Source organism: Sinocyclocheilus anshuiensis, unplaced genomic scaffold, assembly GCF_001515605.1.
Source record: "Sinocyclocheilus anshuiensis isolate Anshui unplaced genomic scaffold, SAMN03320099.WGS_v1.1 scaffold375, whole genome shotgun sequence".
NCBI lineage: Eukaryota > Metazoa > Chordata > Actinopteri > Cypriniformes > Cyprinidae > Sinocyclocheilus > Sinocyclocheilus anshuiensis.
Genome location: NW_015549594.1, coordinates 738,870 through 759,587, shown reverse-complemented (window position 1 = coordinate 759,587; position 20,718 = coordinate 738,870). Strand labels below are relative to the sequence as shown.

Here is a 20,718-nt window from a genome sequence, read left to right as displayed (position 1 = left end):
ACAGACACAAATTCATTAATTATTTAACATATTATTCTGATATGTGCCATTCTGAGGTTTTACTTTTGATATATTGGTTATGTTAATCATTTTACTTAACACTCTGGTATGGTGCTCACAGTTGTGCGAATACATTAGCTCAGGAGATGAGTCGATACATCATGTTGTTCAAGAGAAGGTGATGAAACGGTATTTTAATAGAATTGTTAAAGAAGTGTATAAACAATGCAGGTGCATTTTGAAACATTAAATTGCGCTGTCACTAACGATTAATGAGCAATATGAGCAATCTACTGATGATTTGGTATTTTATGTAATAAAGATATTAAAGACTTAAATGATAAACTGTAAAAACTGTAAATCTTTAAAAATAGACTTAAAATATCTGTAACGATGAGGCAATAATAATTGGTTTAAATAAAACATCAAAAGTGAGTAATCATATGGTTTCATTGAACAACACTGTTAAAATACATTAAGAAATGTACATCTAAACAATAAACGTATGTACAATATGTATTATTAAAATGCCTACAGAGGGCGCCAGCGGCCCAGTGATTGCATATTTAGAACTCTATTGATGCAATATTTTGTGTTGGCGTTACAATATTTGTTATGTTTTCAACGGCGCACCTTTCGTCCACAGATGAACGTTATAATTAACCCAAACTCTTAGCATATGCAGAGATGAGTTTGTTGACTGAGTTGCGGAGATGTGCTCCACGTAACAGTGAAACACAATGCACGTTATTGGAAACAAACAGATAACGGTACAATTCAGAATAAAATAATGCAAGCTTTGTAAAATGTTGAGCCACAAACTATGCTGATATTGCGAGACACATTTTCACCTCGACAAGAAATGATGTGCTTAATTAAAATATATTAAGAAAACTGATTGGCTACTGCAGGGATAGGCAACACAAGTCCAGGAGCACTGCTGTCCTGCAGAATTAAGCTCCAATCGCAATAAAAAAAAAAAACGCAAATCTTACCTGCCTGTATAATAATCCCGAAGACAGCTGATTGGTTTGTAGTGTGTGTCAGGTGTGTTTGATTAGGGTTGGAGCTAATTCTGCAGGCCAGGTGCACTTCATTGCTTATCCCTAGGACCTGGTTCTTAGTCCTGGTCATGGGGACCCCCTGCTATGCACATTTTGCATGTCTCCCTTATTTAACACACCTGATTCAGTTCATCAGCTTGTTAGAAGAGAGCTCCATGAACTGAACTGTGTCAGATAAGGGAGACATAAAAAAATGTGCAGAGCCGGTGTCCTGATATTTTATCCTACTCGTCAGATTGTCCTACCAGGGTTTACTGCGCATGCGCACTTTACAGGTAGTATTTTTCGTTGTCGAATTGTACTACCCACTGTTTTAATGGGAGGTAACAAAATCTGACAGGGTAGCACTAATCGACAGAACACCAGGCTTCTTGTATTCATTAAATGGAGCATCTCGTCACTTTTTCAGCAACAGTCTGCAAGCACAATTTCAAGAAGCTTTCTTATGATTACATCATCAATGACTTCTAGGAATAAAACTCAATTCATATCATGTATGACAATACCAGCATCATTCTTTGGTTAGCCTAAAAAGGAAGTACTGTCCAAACCCAGTCATAAATTTATTCATAGACCCAGTCAAAAATGTAGTTTAGCCATTTTAGCCAATATTCCCATGGTTTCACAGACAAGGCTTAAGCCTAGTCCCAGACTAAAATGTAAGTCTGAGCTGTTTCAACTGAAAGAATCTTGCTCTGACTGATCTTAATTCGCCATTTAATTAGCTATTGAGCAATGCGAAAACTGCTGATAATACTGAGGGACCTTATATATGAATGCTTATATATATGTCGTATTCCCATAGGTTAATGGGGATCAGCTGAGAGTCAGCTTATGCGAGCTTGACTAATGTGACCTGCCAGAACTAACGCTACGCTAGATTTTTGGCTATTGCTAAAAATATACCCAAGCGACTTAAGACTGCTTTTGTGGTTCAGGGTCACATATATTACTGTATGTACACAAAAATGTTTATTTTTGATGCAATTAATCGCGATTAATTGTTGCCCAGCACTAAATTTTATTCAACTAATTATATATATGTAGATAATATAACATTATATGTTATATGCCACAGCCATATCACCCTGCAGCCCAAGACTGGTTGCCCACTGAAGCTAAGCAGGGTTGAGCCTGGTCAGTACCTGGATGGGAGACCTCCTGGGAAAACTAGGTTGCTGTTGGAAGAGGTGTTAGTGAGGCCAGCAGGGGGTGCTCACCCTGTGGTCTGTGTGGGTCCTAACGCCCCAGTATAGTGACGGGGACACTATACTGTCAAAGAGCCCCGTCTTTCGGATGAGACGTTAAACCGAGGTCCTGACTCTCTGTGGTCATTAAAAGTCCCATGGCACTTCTCATAAAGAGTAGGGGTGTAACCTTGGTGTCCTGGCCAAATTCCCTCCACTGGCCCTTGTCAATCATGGCCTCCTAATAATCCCCATCCACCTGATTGGCTCTATGACTCTCTCTCCTCTCCACCTGTAGCTGGTGTGTGTGGTGAGCGCACTGGCGCCGTTGTACTGTGGCTCCCGTCGCATCATCCAGGTGGATGCTGCACACTGGTGGTAGTTGACGAGAGACCCCCTCATGATTGTAAAGCGCTTTGGGTGTACAGCAATACACAATAAAGCACTAATATATTCATTATATAGATAATTATAATTATATATACTAAGATAGATTTTATAGATACACAAATGTATTTTAATAACAATAAAAAAACATTCTACATATTCACAAAACAATACACTACAATTCATTAAAAACTACTTAGAATAACTCTCATTTGAATAATAAACAGCAGGGTAGAGACTTTATGCACAACATTTTGTGCATCTGATGGAAATTTTCTGTCAGTACCTTGTCTGTGCATTTAAGCACGAACACTTGTCCACCATTAGTGAATGAGGAACATCCCATAGTACTAGCTGCCTGTCACCGCCGTGCGGTGCTGTTCAAGTAAGACGGCAGGTGAGCATCTCTTCTGATCACTGATTCCATTAGTAAAATTTAATTTCACTTCTGAGAGATGGCTGGCAGCCTCCCAGAGGACGGGCGGAACGCACAGGGTGAGAGATGGTACTCATCACATGGTAAATGATGTGCATCATTCCTCAGACTGTCATCCATATTTCTATCAAATCAAAGTTCTGTGACGAACGAGGCTATATGAGAGCACATCCTTCACAAAATACCAAAAGACATTTCCTAGGGTAAATTAGAATACCAGTCAGCAGGATGTGCAGTAGTATATGATTAGTAACAGAAGAGAACAGAAATACCTGTAAAGACAGTAGTGGTGATGACCTTGCTCTCTTGGCTTCCTCTCACTGCGTTCAGCTTGATTTCGTACTCCGTTGCTGGATGGAGGCTGGTTAGGGTGTTGTTGGTGATGTCATTGTCAATCACCACATTGTCCATCCTACCTGTGATGACAAATAGTAATGCTGACTTATTTGTCTAATTTGTTCAAATTAGACATGCTTTAAATATAAGGCAGAGAATGTACCTTTTGGTGATTGGTAAGACATTTTATAGTAATCAAAGGGTGCGAGTGGTTGAATCCATGATATGGTTACAGATTCCTCTGTGACGTACATCACACTCATATCTCTGGGAGGGTCCAATCCTGCATTATGAAAAAAAAGTATCTCAAGTTTCCACCAAATATTAAGCAACACAATTGGTTTCTTGAACATCAAATCAGCATATTACAATGATTTCTGAAGGCTCATGTGACACTGAAGATTGGAGTAATGGCTGCTGAAAATTCTGCTTTTCCATCACAGGAATACATTTAATTTTATAATACATAAAATAGAAAACTGTCATTTCTAATTGTAATAATATTTCACAATATTCCTGTATTTTTGATCAAGCAAATGCAGCCTTGGTAAGCCACAGAGACTACTGTAATAACATGAATAATCTTACCAACTTTTGAACAGTAGTGTACGTGTATCAATAATGTTGCATTGACTGTAGAAATGCACTATTGACAGTTAGACATGATTAACTTATTCCTGAAGTAAAATGTCCAATAACAGGGGGCTACTGAGATCAAAAGGAGTAGTATTCAGTTGGTCATGAGATCACAATATACAGTATCTTCCCCAATAAGGTCACCCAAATATATTATATTATTGATTAAAATTTTTGGTAACACTTTAGTATAGGGACCAATTCTCGCTATTAACTAGTTGCTTATTAGCATGCATATTACTAGCATATTGGTTGTTTATTACTACTTATAAAGCACATATTCTAGTCTATATCCTTAACCCTACCCAATACCTAAACTTAACAACTACCTGACTAACTTTTAATAAGCAGTAATTAGGAGTTTGAGGCAAAAGTAATTGTTAATAGTTAGTTAATAGTGAGAACTGGACCTTACTAATATATTACACTATACAATTGATCAATGTATTATTATTATATTATAGATTCCCCATTGCAATGTTATTAATTTCAGTGGAACAGTCATTGTCATTCTTTTCTATTCTCATGTAATTTATTTCCTATTTCAGTTTGTCAACAGCCCCAGAGAGGAGTATAAGTATGCTGGACACATGACACTCTTCACAAGGACATTTGCATTGTTATTGTCCGCTGCTGTCCAGCAGGGACTCTTTCATGATTTGTTTATCTGTCCCAATAGCACTTAGCATTGCTAAAGTAAAGGTTACACTGCCTCTGAAAACAGTTTAACAGACTAACAGTGGTTCTGGAGCATTCTGACAATTGAGAGGGAAATAAACTGATTTACTCTTACCATTATTGACGTGGCCAGTCATTAAAGCGAGTGAAAAGCCATTCACACCTCCCATATTCATTAGACTAATGCATTCAATTCATAAACTATGGGTGGCAATTCATAAACAGGTTGTCAACCTCATTTAAATGCTTTCAGGGTAAAATATTCCTCAGTAAATGAGTTGTGATTATTCATGTATGCATATCTTAATTTATTTTCTACTCCGCAGAGCAGTCAATAAATATATAGCCAGACTTTGTATAAAGGGCACCAAGAACAACTTTTTTCAGCCCCGTTCCATCTGCATTTATTCCGTTTCTTATTGTTGAGCATATGGTGACCTTTTTTCACTTATGTTAATGTAAAGGAGCGTTAATGTGTGAAAATATGGTTTCTAACTAAAGCAAGAACATGCTGAAAATGTACTAAACACATTTCTAAGCTAACAGGCTTTATAAAACACTAGACGACAACAGGTGCGAGTGCTTAAATTGCTCATGTACAAATCTCGTCATTACAATAATAATAATAATATGAAGCAAAGTAAAAGTTGAAACTTTTTTTTATTTAACTAATCAAGCTGCTGTGCAGGTGGCCTGCTGCAGAGTTAATTTCTATGTTTAGAAATAGCTCCGAGACAATATCTCCTTTGGCAACTGCAAATATCAGTGCACTGACAGAACAGCTGAATAATTCTTGACACCTCCACATTGAGAGAGAGGTAATTAGGGGAGGATTACACACTGTTGAATTAATTAAGACACAAAAGGGTGAAAAATCTGCTGTGCAGCTGTGTGCAGGAATCATAATGAGAAAATCCAGCAGGTATAGACGAGATCTTGTTCTACGCATGCTCACAAATAACTGTTAAATGACTAACACAAATGCGAAAACCTTTAAGGGACAGTTTACCCCAAAGTGAAAATTCTGTCATCATTTACTCACCCTCCACTTCTGTAATTGGTAGTCATAATGTTTGGCTACCAACATTCTTCAAAATATCTTCTTTTGTGCTCAACAGAAAAAAAAAATCATACAGGTTTGTAACAACTTGAGGGTGAGTAAATGGTTTTCGGGTCAACTATTCCTTAAAAGAGCACCCTAGGAAAAATGCATGTTTACTTGTTTTATGATTTCTCAAAATAATCAACAACCACTCAAACAGACTATTAATTTTGTAAAATTGTTCCTTTTCAGTAATATTTGCACTATTTTCAGTACAGCACGAGTGTGAAGTATAATTTTTATTTTTATTCTTCCTATTGAAATTTGCATATTCATTAAGCCTCTCATTTCTGTTAAGCCAGAGAATTTCATTCACATCAAATAATATGTTTTCTCAAGTGGTGGACTTAAGGAAAGAACAGCATGAATGCTGAATCCACGAATGGCACAAATGTAGTTCAATATCTCTGCAGGTCTCTTTTATTGCTTGGAGAAAAGTTACTTTGTCATAAGGCACAAAAGTTGAACACTTTTCCAACTGGATTCATAAATACGAATGGAGAATAGATATAGATAGGCCACCATCACAAAATAGGTTTTCACAGATGACTCTATATATAAATAGCAAAGTCATGATAGTTGTGTGAACAATTTCATAAATTGCAATTCCTGTGCTGTGTGCATTACAAACCCAGCAGGTATCAATTTGATGCTATTTGACAGCATGCCATGAATATAGCATTACTTCAGTTTCTCCATTTTCACTATTTTTGAAATCAAACTGAAATGATTCATGAAAATTATACATGCAATTTGCATGAGGTCCAGAAAAATATACAGTCTTGTTTAGAAAAGTGTTAATTGTTTTGAGTGCACTGGTGTAAAATCAACTGAGAAAACCCTGTTTTTAAACATTAAATAAGCACATTTAACAACCTCAGACATAATATCCTTGAACATCATGAACATTCATTAGCATTATTACCTGTTGCGACTGAGCCTATAACTGGCTTTGAGGTCACATTGCCATGCATGGTAACCAGGGTAACAGTGTACCGCCTGGAGGGCAGGAGACCAGTGAGTGTGATTCTGGTTTTGGACCCATCTAGAGCAATCTCAGAATCATCACTGGAGTCCAGCGCATTGTAGTTCAAGATGAATGCGTCAGCAGGCGGTGCTGGTGCACTCCATGCCACAGTCAATGAATCAGAAGTGACATCGGAGAAGAAGAGCTGTGTGATAGGGCGGAACCCTGAAATTGAATGACAACAACTATATTACGAAATGCTGGCTCCTGTGATTAAAGATCTCTTAGTTGATTGGCACATCCTCACAGGAAGGAGGAAAGAGGAGTACAAGAATGAAGAACAATGAGGTGATCGGATGAAGTTTGCAGAAGAGATGCAGCCAGTTTGTAGATATCAAGCGAATGATGGAAACTGGATGAAGAAAAGTGGAAAATGGTGATGGAATATGATAAAATCTTGATAGTGTAGATATAAATGTGTTGATGTGGCATGCTAAAGCAAGTGAGTGATAACAACAAAGACGAAATTCATAAGGAAGATAAAGTCTGAAGAGTTATTACATTGATAGAGTTAAAAAAAAATATGAAGTGAAGAAAAGTTTGAGGCACTCTCAAACCCCCAGGGGCTCATAGCTGCAGGGGGTTCTAGAAAGTTTGTGAAAGAAATGTTAAATTAAATTCAATAAAATTAGTGCAGTTAATTTAATGTGTTAATTCAGTGCATTAATTAAAAATAATGGAATTTAAAAAACAATTAATCACACCCTGACCATTATGTAAATCCCATAAAAAGGGATTTCTTTTTTTACTACTGGAGCAATTCAAGTATAGAAGTACCGTTTTCATACCGCCACTAGCACCAACACACCTCGCCATACCACACTATTGAGAGCAGACTGAGCTATTCTCACAGGATGCGCACTTGGATTCAAAAACAGCTGGACAGAGTGCAAAATGAAACCAGAAATAGAATGAGACAGAAAACGGAGGTCACACAACTAATTTTTCAAAGTTGCGCTTGACATGCCGTCATAAAAATCAATTACAAACTGGATTGCGGCTTATGTTCAGTGATATGAAAATAAAAATGTATGTTTTGGATATTCTTCAATTTTCTCTGCCACAATAATGTTGTTTGAACCATCTCTATTTTCTCAGGAAATATTGTTTCATTACATGCAATTTATTGTGTTCATTTAAAAAAATAATAACCGATTGACAGTTATAAAGATGTTCTGTTTGATCATTTTAATTTCATACGTTTTTAGGGCTACAAATCAATTACATGATCTTACCACTAGTTATCAAAAAAAATTATGGAAATTGAATGAAGTGGATAATGGTGATAAAATATGATTAAATCTTGATGCTGTAGATATAAATGTGTTGATGCGCCATGCAAAAGCAACTGAGCGATAAAGACAAACTGTTGTAGAAATGCATAAGGAAGAAGAGCAAAATGATTAAATACATCTATTTTGCTGATAAAAAAAAGGTTGAGAACCCCTGGAGTAAAGGGCAGAATTTTAATGAAAGATGATTAGAAGCAACTACAAATGAACCTGCTTGAAAAAGCTACAGAAGCCATTGCATCTTCTTTGCACATGGTTAGCAATGAATTAAAGGTCTTACATCCACACCTTCCTGAATCCTCATGCAATTATCCAAGAGATTAGCAATATTTCTGGCCAAAACTGACATGACATGTCACGAGGCGGAGATGAGGCAATGCTTTGGCTACTCAACAGTGATTCCTGTACTCCATTTCCCAAAAGATCAAATTACCTGTGAAGGCATCAATAGTAGCTGCAGTGCTCTGCTGCCTGCCTCTCTGTGCTGCAACTGTAATGGTGTACTCGGTGCCCGGCTCTAGACCTGTCAGTGTGGTGGTGTTGACGTCCTTGGGCACCGTCAGCTCAGTTGTGACTCCAGTGGAGGAAGTGTAGGTCACCTTATAGTGATCAATAGGCCCCTGCACTGTGCCCCACAACAGGGTGATGGTGTTGTCTGTGGAGGCTGTGACAGTCAAATCCAAGGGGACATCCAGACCTAACAATCAGAGTACACTGGCTGTTTCAAGGTTTGCAATGGGAATATTAAGCTGTGTGGTTCAGTAAACCTTATCACAAACATTATTTATCAGTCTACTGGCAAAAACAGGTTTGCACAGAGTCGGCAGCAGGAATACAAACACCATGCAATTGAAAATAAATGTATTTAACTGTGATCTGGCAACGGAAGGCCTATAATCTTATCCCTTACCCGTTCTGGCATTCATCGTTGCTGGGGTGCTTTGGTTGGCACTTAGAACGGCTGAAATTCCTATGCCATACTCTGTGCCAGGCAGTAAATCTAAAGAGGAGATAAAGTAAAATAGCAAAAGATAGAGAGTGATTTAAAAAAAATGAGCAATACATTATGCACATAAGCAACATATTTTGCGGTCACTAAAGAAGTATAAGTTTTGCTAAATACAGATTTATATCTATAGATATAAATATAAATATAGATTTGTTGGCGATCACAATTAGTTCATAATGAGAGACTGAGTCAAACATCTTGAAGTGACTTGCACGTAGAGCTGAGAAACGAATACTTTATTTTCAATACTTATTACCAGAAATGTTCCTTACTTGCAAAAAAGCTGTTAAAGAAAGAAAAAATGTCTGTATGCCAGCAAATTTGAAAGAGTAGCCGTAGCCTAGACTGAGGATTCAGGGTCTTAAAGTTGGACATACAGTCAAATCTGTCTGTTTATATAAAACTTTATGTACTGATACCTAAGAATATCAAAAACATTACATATACAAATCACAAATCTTGTTTATGATGTATTTAACAAAATCCTCAAGTCATTGTAGTGACAAAGCAATACAGGAATACCTCAACCCATTATAGTGACAAAGCAACATTGTCACAATTCCACCAAGGAAGGCGATGAAGACGAAGATAATCCACAAAATGTCTTTAATAATAATCCACACGGATACATGAAAGATAATGACTCCGGGTAACGTAAACACATGTGACTCTAAACAATAACCGACAGTATGTCGGTATAGGGCAGCTGATGAGGGGCAAGGGAGTTAACTAATAATGACTAACGAGCAAATGAACTAAAGAGCTTAAACCGAACAGGAACAAAACCATATAAGGAAAAACAGGAACAGGCAGACATAACAGAAAAAGACAACACTAAAGTTCATAACCATAACAAATATACATAAATGATATATTTATATATTTGAAATGTTAGGATTCATGTGAATTTGTGATGGCATGTTGTTTTATTATAAATAGAATAATTGTAAAGCTTTTTAATCTTTAACTGCAATCTTGAAGCAACAGTTGTATTTTAAATACAACAATTTTAAATGTGAATTTTATTGAAAATTTTAAGAATTTTAAATCGAATTAACAATAAACAGTTTTACTATGAATAAAACCATTTTACCAATTATTGGTTCCATATCCTATATAATATCTGAAATTTGGTTATGTCAGATATTATAATATATTATATAGAAATTGTATAGAATATTTCAGTACTATGAAATAAAGGAAAAAGTTGGGTTTGAGTTTACCAGTGAGAGTAGTTTTGGTGGTGGCGCCATCGTTGCTTGGGACAATGACTTTGTCATACTGATCACCAGCCAGTGTGCTGTAAACCACCCTGTAGCCTTCTACATCTGCCTCACTATTGTCCCATTCCAGCTCCAGGCTAGTGGAAGTTTTCGACAGCACTCTCAGGTTCTTTGGTGCATCGATTTCTAAAAAAAAAAGAAAAAAGAAAGACACAATCGATAATGTACTAGTCACTTAGATGGATAACAGAAAGCTGGATTAAGTTGCATTTCTGGAATCAAATATAAATGTTTACTTTTGTGAAGCAGACCTGCTTCACTTAAAGATGTCAGTATAGCTAAAATAAAGAATGTGAAAACTAAAATCAAAAGTGAATGGTGAAAGATAATGCTGCTTTCCTTCACCTGTGGTAAACTCTGTGAAAATGGCTCCACTCTCAGTGCCATTCCAGACTCCACTGACTGATACTTCATACGTGGATCCAGGCCTCAGGACTTGGAGGGAGTACTGGCTCAGAGTAGGCTGCAGGCGAAAGGTGGTCTTTGGTCCATCCACCCCTACCAGCCCATATCGCAATATAATCTGGTCAACTTTAGCCTTGGGTGGGCTCCATTCCACAAAGGCAACCGTGTCTGAGATGTCTCGTACAATAAGCTGTGTTGGTCCATCTATCACTGATGGAAAAAACATAAGACAACATCACTGATATTAGAAAAGTCAGAGCTTCTCAATATGCTAGAAGGGTTTTCAACCATGAGTCTGAGGACCCCGGGTGTCCATACAAGCACTCCAGGTAGTCCATGGAGATGATATAGAAAACATACCAAATTTTCTTTTAAATTCTGACTTTTTAAACAATCATAATTTTTTTTTTAAACCTGATAAGCATTATATACAGTAATTTTAATATAAATGCATTTACTAAAAGTGATACTGAAAAAAATCTAGCAAAGGAGAAGGTCCTTGGCTCTGTAAAGGTTTAAAACCCTTAATATAGTTATAGAAGTTTCTCTAACATGGTAACAGTGGCATAAGAACTTTTGTTTTGAGTAATTTGTACCTAAGGGTGTTTATTTGATGATTTTAGTTTAATATCTGAAAAAACAAAAAACAAACAAACAAAAAAAACATGACAGTCTGGATAAATAAATCCTGTGATTAATGATGGACATAAAAACATCCCTTTTTGTACCATTAAATACAAATGAAGATAAAATACAAATGAAAATATATGTGAATTTGCTTGAAGCGTATTTTTCCACAGAAAAACATAGCCCTGAGCTATAGACCTAACAGGTCTTAGTGCATTCAGAGTGAAAAATACCCACAAAAAGGACTTATTTTGCTATATTTTATCTATTGTATCATTAGAATTTCACCAAGGTAATGGTGCAGGGTCAAAAAGTGTTTGCAAAATACTTAAAAAAAGAAAGTGCAATGTTGTGGGAATGTGCAGAACCTGATAACGCTGAATTTGCAAGTTAAGCTTGAACTTTAAATATAGTGAACTGTGACTGTGTCTGATTTAAAAGGTGAGGTGTGTAATTTATGTGGCACAAAAAGTACCAGAGGAAATTGCAAAAATAACTCCCTTACCGTACGTACCATAACGTACTATAACCTACTGAAATTTTGATGATGTACATTGTTTCTTGAAAAAAAAGCTACTTTGTCAGACAATTGGTAACATCAGAATACATAGAATGGCTGTCAGTTGAGCAAGATGTTTTTATGGTATTGTTACAGTATTGCTAAGCAGCCAAACACTGAATCTTGGGACAAATGCCACTGGTTAAGCCAGAAGTTGAACTACTCGAACCAAACAATGTTTGAAAACTTAGAGCCACAGTGTTTACCTCAAGTCTTTTTAACCGGCAATATATAATAATATTGAAAAGTACACACTTCACCTTTAAGTTATCCCTGGTTTCAAGTACAATACATGAGAAAGTGTCAATAATATTCGCCAGCAGGCAGTCCCACTGCAAATCCGCACTCAAGCGTCTGAATCAAGCGGCCATGCTGAGCCTCCAACAGGCTCTTTTAATAAGACGCTAACTGACTGTGTGAATAATTAACCTGCTTCTTTATATAGGGCAACATGACCATCTGCCTCAGAAACAGGTATTGGGAAGGAAGATGAACATCTCTGGTACTTATGACCTCAAGAGTTCAGCTCATCTCCAACCTCGACCTCATTCTGCTGTGATATGCAAAATGCTACTAATTGGACCAGGTGAGACTGCGCTGAATCCAATGTTTACCTTTCTAAAGATGAGCCTACAACATATACTGCGCATAATGCCATTGTGACTCCCTAAAGAATATTACAACTACATAATGTGACCCGTTAATCAAACACGAGGGTTTCGAAGGAACCCCAAGTAAATGAGGAAATTATGTCACCTCAGGTTCATGGGAATATTTACTTTAAGTTCTCTGCACAGCCTATTCAATCCACAAGGGTGATTTCTTGGTTTTATTCAAGGCACACCAGCACAGACTCATTTTTAAGTCCAGGCACACCAGAGACCAGGCAGTAGATTACTGTTTATTTTTTCCCGAAAATGTTGTATTTTAGCGCTTAAGCATAATTACTGTGAAGCAAACTCATGAGGCGCAGAGCGCACGCTTAGCAAAAGCTCATCTTCCCGGGCCTTCTCTGGGGATAGATAAATCTTTGCACACATAAATAATTAAGTGACATCAAATTTGTCTTTCTTTATCCAATAAGGTATCCGCAGTGGACGCGTGAAATATTAATGGACTTGCATGCATAATTAATGCATCTTTAATTATGCTCGACAGTGAAGCCCATAGAAATTAATGGCGTTTTCACAGCAGACATGCAATTTCAATTGTCCAGGAAAAGTTCAATTGAATCTAATCCTCCTGTCTGTAAGTGACAGAAGAAGAATTCTTGGGTGAAGTTTACATTAAGTGCATAATTGCTGGCAGACTCACCCATTCATCATAGTGACATTTTCCATTAGCTGAAGCAATGTGACACCTCCTTGCAGTTTATACCTTCCCAGCCCAGCTCGGCCCCTCTCACATGCCATTTGAAATCTCTGTTTACATGCCTTCCTTCGTGAGTGCACTATATCACTGGCTGTATGTTTTTCTGCATGTCTTGTCAGACACATTTGCAATAGTGTTTTGTTCTGACAACTCACTGTCAGCAAACTAACAGTAAAATGACTGTATTCATAGTATAGTTTGAAGGTGAGCCCTCTGTTCAGCCTCACTGCTGCACTACTGATTTCAGCACCAAGGACGGGAAAAACAACAGGACATGGCAGATGGGTGGAGGAAATCACTGCTCAAGCCACTTCCAACTTGTCAGCTCCATCTACAAAAGAGACACTAGTGACTCAGCTGGCTGAGTAACCTGAAAGGAAAAACACTTCACATTGTTCGCTCTTTCATCTTCTCAGCACACAGAAAGCAACGGTAAACTAGATCTCCCTGCACTGTGCATCCGCCCGAGGAGCATTTGTTTGCTTTGCAAACGTTTATGTCTCCATCAATGATGAAACATTCTGTTCTGTCTTTCCACACTAAGAGCATATACACTGTATATCACAAAACTTACTTGCTTGGTCAGCATAGTTGATTCAGTCATCTAGGGATGGCTGATACTAAATAAGGCATTATAATATAATAATATAATTATATAATGCTGTCAAAAGATTAATCACAATTAATCACATCCAATATCAAACTTTATAATTTTTTAAAAATATATACATGTATGTGTGTGTATTTATATATACATAATAAATATACACAGTACACACATATATTTTGTAAACACAAACTTTTGTTTTGGATAAGATTAATTGTGATAAATCATTTGAAAGCGCTAAATATAATATAATATAACATAACATAACATAATATAATATAATATAATATAATATAATATAATATGTGACCATGGACCACAAAACCAGCCATAAGCGTCAATATTTGGAAATTGAGATTTATACATCATGAATAAATAACCTTTCCATTGATGTATGGTTTGTTAGGATAGGACAATATTTGGCCAATATACAACTATTTAAACATCTGGAATCTGAGGGTGCAAAAAAATCTAAATACTAAGAAAATCACCTTGAAAGTTGTCCAAATTAAGTTCTAAGCAATGATTATTACTAATCAAAAACTAAGTTTTGATATATTTACGGTAGGAAATTTACAAAATATTTTAATGGAACATGATCTTTGCTTAATATCCTAATGAGATTTTGACAAAAAAAATCGATAATTTTGACCCATACAATGTATTTTTGGTTGTTGCTACAAATATATCTGTGCTACTTAAGACTGGTTTTGTGGTCCAGGGTCACATATAATATAATATAATATAATAATAACACACTGAGTGTCTTTTGCATATTGTTTCAGTTTGCAAAAAATATTGTTTCAGTTTAATATAATATAATATAATATACATTGAAACATTTGCAAATAAGCAAAAAAAAACCAAACATATTAACTGAAAATTTTATCAGTAATGTATCGTAGTGTGGACAAGAGGTGTCTAGTATTGCTTTTTCAATGTCATATTGGAACACAGTGGTACATTGTGATGACAGACCTCGTTCCTACACTGCAAAAAATGCTTTTCTAGCTTAGATTTTTTGTCTTGTTTCCAGCCAAAATATCTAAAAATTCTTAAATCAAGAAGGATTTTCTAGACAAGTAAAAATTATTGTCTTGTTTTCAGAAAAAAACAAGTCGAATTCAAGCGAGTTTTTGCTTGAAACAAGCAAAATAATCTGCCAGTGGGGTAAGAAAAATAATCTTGTTTCAAACAGAAAACAAGATTATTTTTCTTACCCCACTGGCAGATTATTTTGCTTGTTTCAAGCAAAAACTCGCTTGAATTCGACTTGTTTTTTTCTGAAAACAAGACAATAATTTTTACTTGTCTAGAAAATCCTTCTTGATTTAAGAATTTTTAGTTATTTTGGCTGGAAACAAGACAAAAGATCTAAGCTAGAAAAGCATTTTTTGCAGTGTAGATAATTAATTACCATACGAATGTATTAGTTTTGTCACTGTGGAGCCATGCAAATGGTCTTCAAGTTCTTCAGAAACAAATTACTGAACAAAAGGCTTAAGTTGCACTATAGAATCTTACACAGAACTTATTGACTAAAGGTGCAATATACTGACATTGTAGGGGTAATGAGAAAATGCATGTATTGGGACACACAAACCACTCTAGGTAGGTCATTAAAAATCAAAGACATATACAGCAAGTTCAAGAAAAAAAAACGATTGAGTTATCGGAGAATGAAACAGCGAGGCGTGGGTGTTCCTATAGATCGGCTGGTACAGCATGGTGCTAACAATGCCAAGGTCATGAATTTGATTCCCAGGGGACACACATACACTAAGCGTAATACTTGAATGCATTGCAAAATGCTTGGAATAAAAGTCTGTCAAATGCATAAATGTAAATGAGTAAGAGGCGTACGTGTGATAACGGTTGCAGTAACAGGCTGGCTCCTTCCCTGGTCTTTCAAGGCCACCAGGTTGACAGTGTATTCTTCCCCAGGCCGCAGCCCTGTTTGGTGGAATGACGTGATGGTACTGGGTAGTTGTGCTGTCATCCCTCCATCATTGTCCTTTGACGTGCACAAGACACAAACACATACGAAAATATCACATTTCACAATTCTGGCATCAGAATGCAGGCAGGCATGTAGGAACAAACAGTACACCGCTCATATCAACAGAAATTGTTTTCAGGAGGCAGTCGGCTGTGTAAAAAAAGAAACTGCTGGAATTTCAGCATAGATGCATTTCGCCAGATGTTTGATGTATTGAATCAAGCCTTGTTTTTTTCCCAACTCGCTTAGCAGAGCACTTTGTGAGTTTGATGCATCGCACCCCACAAGACATCAACTAACCTCCCCTGGAACGCTTATGAAATCAAGCAATATCAAAGTGCGAGGGGGTTTCAGAAGATGTGACCGTTCTAAAAAGCCTCTTTCCTTTTGTTCTTTGCCATTGACTCGGTGAACGCACACTTGTCCCTGCCCTCGCATCCATTACGATATTGTGGAAAATCAGTATGGCTCTTACGCTTTGTAGGATTAAATGCGCAGAGGATAGGACTTCCACTTCTAATATGATTTCCCCAGTGGCGTACCAGAGTTGGCTCTCATGCACAGTACTCTTAGCAGACCCTCTCACCGATGGAAGATTGAAGTACACCATGATCCCCCCACCCTCGACCGTCAGTTTCTTTGTATTCACTTCCTATTCTGTCGAAAGAGGCTTTTGACTTTGTTTCCAAGTTATTTTCTTCTTTTAGTCCAAAAATGAAGAATTTATGAAACTCACTTTGCCAGGACGTAAGCTATGAATTTTGCTGGAAGCTAAACAGTGGGATGAGACCCAGACTTCCCAGCACAGGACAGAAACTGCACTCTTCAAGGGGTCCTAAAATGTGTGGCTTTTACTTGGCTGGGCTCTCAAAACTGTCTGCAAACAGATTTGCCAAATCATCTCCTGGCTGAAGGAAATCCTTTGTGTGAACCATTTAAGCAAACCATAATCCCCACTTTACCAGTTTCCATTACACACAAGCACACCTCTGATATGTCTTTTGTTGGAGGGGAAGAGTGTGTTTACAGATTCAATGGCTGGGTCTACAACCAAACGAAATAAACAACGCCTCAGGGGCTCTGATGCGTATTTGTTATTATACATAGGGAGAGATGTTTCACCTCGATGTGAAATGACAGGTATGTTGCACAGGAGACATGCTGTTTTGCATACGGCAATGTCTCCCACAGCTATTTCATAATGAGGCACCGAGCACAAGCTCCACATTTTGCTGGCATGCAGGAGCTGGACGTTTTTCTTCTTCCTGTGAGGGTGCTGAAAATGTTTTGTCCTTTCTCCAGATGGAACATTTGAAAGGGGATTAGTGAGAACATCTCTGCATGGATGTATTGTGTTTCTGCCATGATGCAGAATAATTCTCTTTCAAACAAGGACAGATTGACATTTATCATGCTGAGAGGCACCTGTCAGAAACCGAATCATCTTTGGCTTCAAAAAGCATTAATTTATCAGCTGTGCACAGATGTCTGTCAAAACCTTACATTGCAGTTTTCTTGTTTACTGTTGTGGAAATACAATGCGGCAGATGTTGAAGTCCACAAATGCTACCAGATTCCAGAAACCCCTTAGTGTTGTTACGCCAGAAGCTACGCAGGGGCAGAATCAAATGAAGTGTGACCTTCTAAGAAACGCCTTACCTTGGGAATGAAGCTTATTTCCCAACCATCAAACAAGTAGTCTAAGGGTTGCCACTGAACCTCCACGGATGTCTCCATGATGGATTTGAAGAGTAAACCGGCTGGATTCGAGAGATCTAAAAGGTACAGATTGATGCATTATTGGCCTCCGTCCTGTGTGTGTTCAATAAATCAACATTTTTCTCAGCCAAGGTGGATCTTTACTCTCTGCTTTTAGCTCTGTAAAAAGAGAGCAGTGGATACAGAGAGTTTCAATATTCAAGATTATTTTAGTTTTCCCAGATATGCAATGCGTCTTAAATCAGTTTACATTTATTGTATAAAGGATGCTGTAGCGAATCAGCTCATAAGGGAAATATGAATAATTAATCTACTTGCACGTCTCGTCTGTCTGAAAGAAAGGCTTGATGCAGTCCAACGGTTCAAGTTGATCTTTGCTGAAGTTGGTTGATGAAAAAGAACCAGTGTAGCGTCTGGACCAATCAAACACACAATATATATTTTGAATATGCAAATGGTTCCATAACTTCATTCCTTATTTCCTCTTTACTGCTTACACTTTAACCCTTTCCTATACCAACTGTATGCGTGTGTGTGTGTGTGTGTGTGTGTGTGTATGTGTATGTTAGACCAGTTTAAGTGTGTATGTGTATGTTAGACCAGTTTAAGTGTTTATGTAGTATGTTGGACTAGTTTAAGTGTTTATGTAGTTAATAAAGTCTTACTTGTATCACACTTGACGTTGTTCATTGTTTGCTCATAACTGGAGTCACTTAATCATGCAGATTTACGCTACAAGCTCTGTGTAGAATTGTACAGTAAGAAAGTTATTTCCCTTAACCAGGAAATTAACGTTCTTAGAATTGACAGACAGTTGACCCTGAGAGGTCAAGTAAATATCTACAGCGGATCTAAATATTTATAATTAATTATAACTAGTTATGATTAATTATTCATATTTCCCCATGAGCTGATTCGCTACAATGCAGTTGGGAAACCTGAAGAATAGAAGTCAGGAAATAGCATTACAGTCATTTCACAGTGTACACAAGTGAACCTCCAGCCTTTTCAGTGTCAACAAAAGTAAGAGCCTCCAGAGGATTTGGAAATAATATCATGGAAACAGTAATAAAACGCTATCTCTGCTTGAAGTGTTCTGCTGCATCCATGTATATGATGACATACAAAGGTTTGCAAGTAAGTGATAATGTGCAGTCATACAATAAATAGTACTAAATAAACTCTGACAGTAGTCAGTAGTCTCTGTCGCTCTCCTTCACACTAACCTACTTACACTACTGTTCAAAAGTTTGGGTTAAGCAGAATTTTTTATTTAAAAGAAATTAAAGCTTTTATTTAGCAAGGATTTAATTGATCAATATTTAAAATTAGATTTAAGACATTTAAAATGTTACAAATTTCTATTAATATAAGTGCTGTTTTTAACATAATAAAAATTCTGAAAAAAAAATATAATATAATACAGTTTCCACAAAATATTAATCAGCATAACCTTTTTCAGCATGGATAACAATAAGCAGCATCTTAGAGTAATTTCCGAAGGATCAGGTGACACTGAAGACCAGAGTACTGCCATCACAGGAATAAATTACATTATATAATAAAGAAAAATATAAAAGAGTTATTGTAAATTGTTATAAGATTTCACAATATTACTGTTTTTTTTTACTGTATCTGTCTCTTTTCTCTTTATTTCCTTCCTTGCTTTCTCTCTCTATTCATTCCTTCCTTGCGATGTGTTTTCCTATTGATAACTGCACAGGATTTTGGCTATTGCAAGCATATCCTTCAATTGCAGAAAATGGGCAATTATGTTCAACATTTGTCTCATCTTTGTTACATTACAGAAATTATGGCTCCACTAGTTGAATATCTCAGAAGTCTAAGCGAATTATCTCTGAATTACCTGCAAAAATGTAAGAGACAGAAGGCAAGTCAGTGGTGCTTTATGATCGTCTATAGAATGCCCAACTGGCTTTTCACAAATAATGGAATGTTTGTTATGATGTGTTCTATTCTAGGCTGAGGCATTTTGCTCAAGGCTGACAAGCAGTGACTGTATACGAAAGGCCCTCTAGCATTTTGCCAATCTGGCACTGCTACTCACCAGGTGGTGGATGTCTAATCATATCCTGTTGGCAAAGACAGCCAGTTGTTCCTCTGAAGAACTAACATGAGGTATGTGTGTGTGTGCAAATGGGACTGTGAAGGAGTGTGTCATCTCTCATCCAGGTCTATTAAACCTGGGTCATGCTTGGGTAACAATGATGCACTTACAATGAAAATGTCACGTTCAAGATCTATGCAAAACACCTCAGACATTTCAATAGAAAAATAGCCTTATCTGACCAAAACACCAATGCTATTTGAATAAAAGAGCTCTCAGGAGAGAAGTGCACTCACAGGTGGAGACTAAGGTGTTCATTGGGGCACTTATGATGCTGTCGATCACCGCGTACACATTGATGTTGTACTCCAGACCCGGCCCCAAGCCTTTGATGGTGGTGTTGGTAACATTTCCTGGGACTCTGATCTCTAGTTGGACTCCACCAGGGGTTGTGGGGGCGTAAGTGATGAGATAGTCTGTCAGGATCACAGGCCCCTCCCATTCCAGATCAATGGTGTTCTCTGACACTCCTCGAACTCGCAGATTCATAGGAGGTGACACTGTGTATAAAAAGGCAGACGATATCACATGAATATGTATTATTCTGATAAAAAAGCAATCATTCTGAGGAGACGGGTATGGAAAATGCTCTGATGTGTTCTAAAGCAAATCACAATGTAAGCATTTTACAACTTTTGTTCACAGATAACTTTTTAATCGATAGATAGATAGATAGATAGATAGATAGATAGACAGATAGATAGATAGATAGCCCAGTGTTTCATTTTGTTTGGTTTTGGTTTCGGCTTCGGACAAGAATTTTAATTTCAGTGCATCCCTGATGGATGGATGTATGGATGGATGGACGGACGGATGGACGGACGGACAGACAGACAGAACGACAGACAGACAGACAGACAGACAGA

At 37.2% G+C, this 20,718-nt stretch overlaps 1 protein-coding gene and 1 long non-coding RNA gene across 4 annotated transcripts in view; one reads left to right on the top strand and one right to left on the bottom strand.

The window, feature by feature from the left end:
- Nucleotides 1–20,718, bottom strand: part of tnr (tenascin R (restrictin, janusin)) — a 138,345-nt gene that overhangs the window by 28,371 nt on the left and 89,256 nt on the right. For 2 of the 3 annotated variants that reach the window (XM_016446858.1, XM_016446859.1), the window contains 10 exons: nt 20,089–20,352; nt 17,665–17,780; nt 15,870–16,020; nt 10,783–11,052; nt 10,378–10,563; nt 9,056–9,145; nt 8,579–8,842; nt 6,752–7,018; nt 3,574–3,693; nt 3,347–3,490 (listed from right to left, as the gene is read on the bottom strand). In XM_016446858.1, coding sequence (XP_016302344.1) covers nt 3,347–3,490; nt 3,574–3,693; nt 6,752–7,018; nt 8,579–8,842; nt 9,056–9,145; nt 10,378–10,563; nt 10,783–11,052; nt 15,870–16,020; nt 17,665–17,780; nt 20,089–20,352 — 1,872 coding nt within the window. The remainder of the gene's footprint in view (nt 1–3,346; nt 3,491–3,573; nt 3,694–6,751; nt 7,019–8,578; nt 8,843–9,055; nt 9,146–10,377; nt 10,564–10,782; nt 11,053–15,869; nt 16,021–17,664; nt 17,781–20,088; nt 20,353–20,718) is intronic. The other variant, XM_016446860.1, reaches the window with a different exon arrangement.
- The window catches only part of LOC107658357 (uncharacterized), a 4,075-nt gene continuing 1,398 nt past the window's right edge, over nt 18,042–20,718 (top strand). The window contains exons 1-2 of the long non-coding RNA XR_001630778.1: nt 18,042–18,128; nt 18,854–18,861. This is a non-coding gene — a long non-coding RNA (uncharacterized LOC107658357). The remainder of the gene's footprint in view (nt 18,129–18,853; nt 18,862–20,718) is intronic.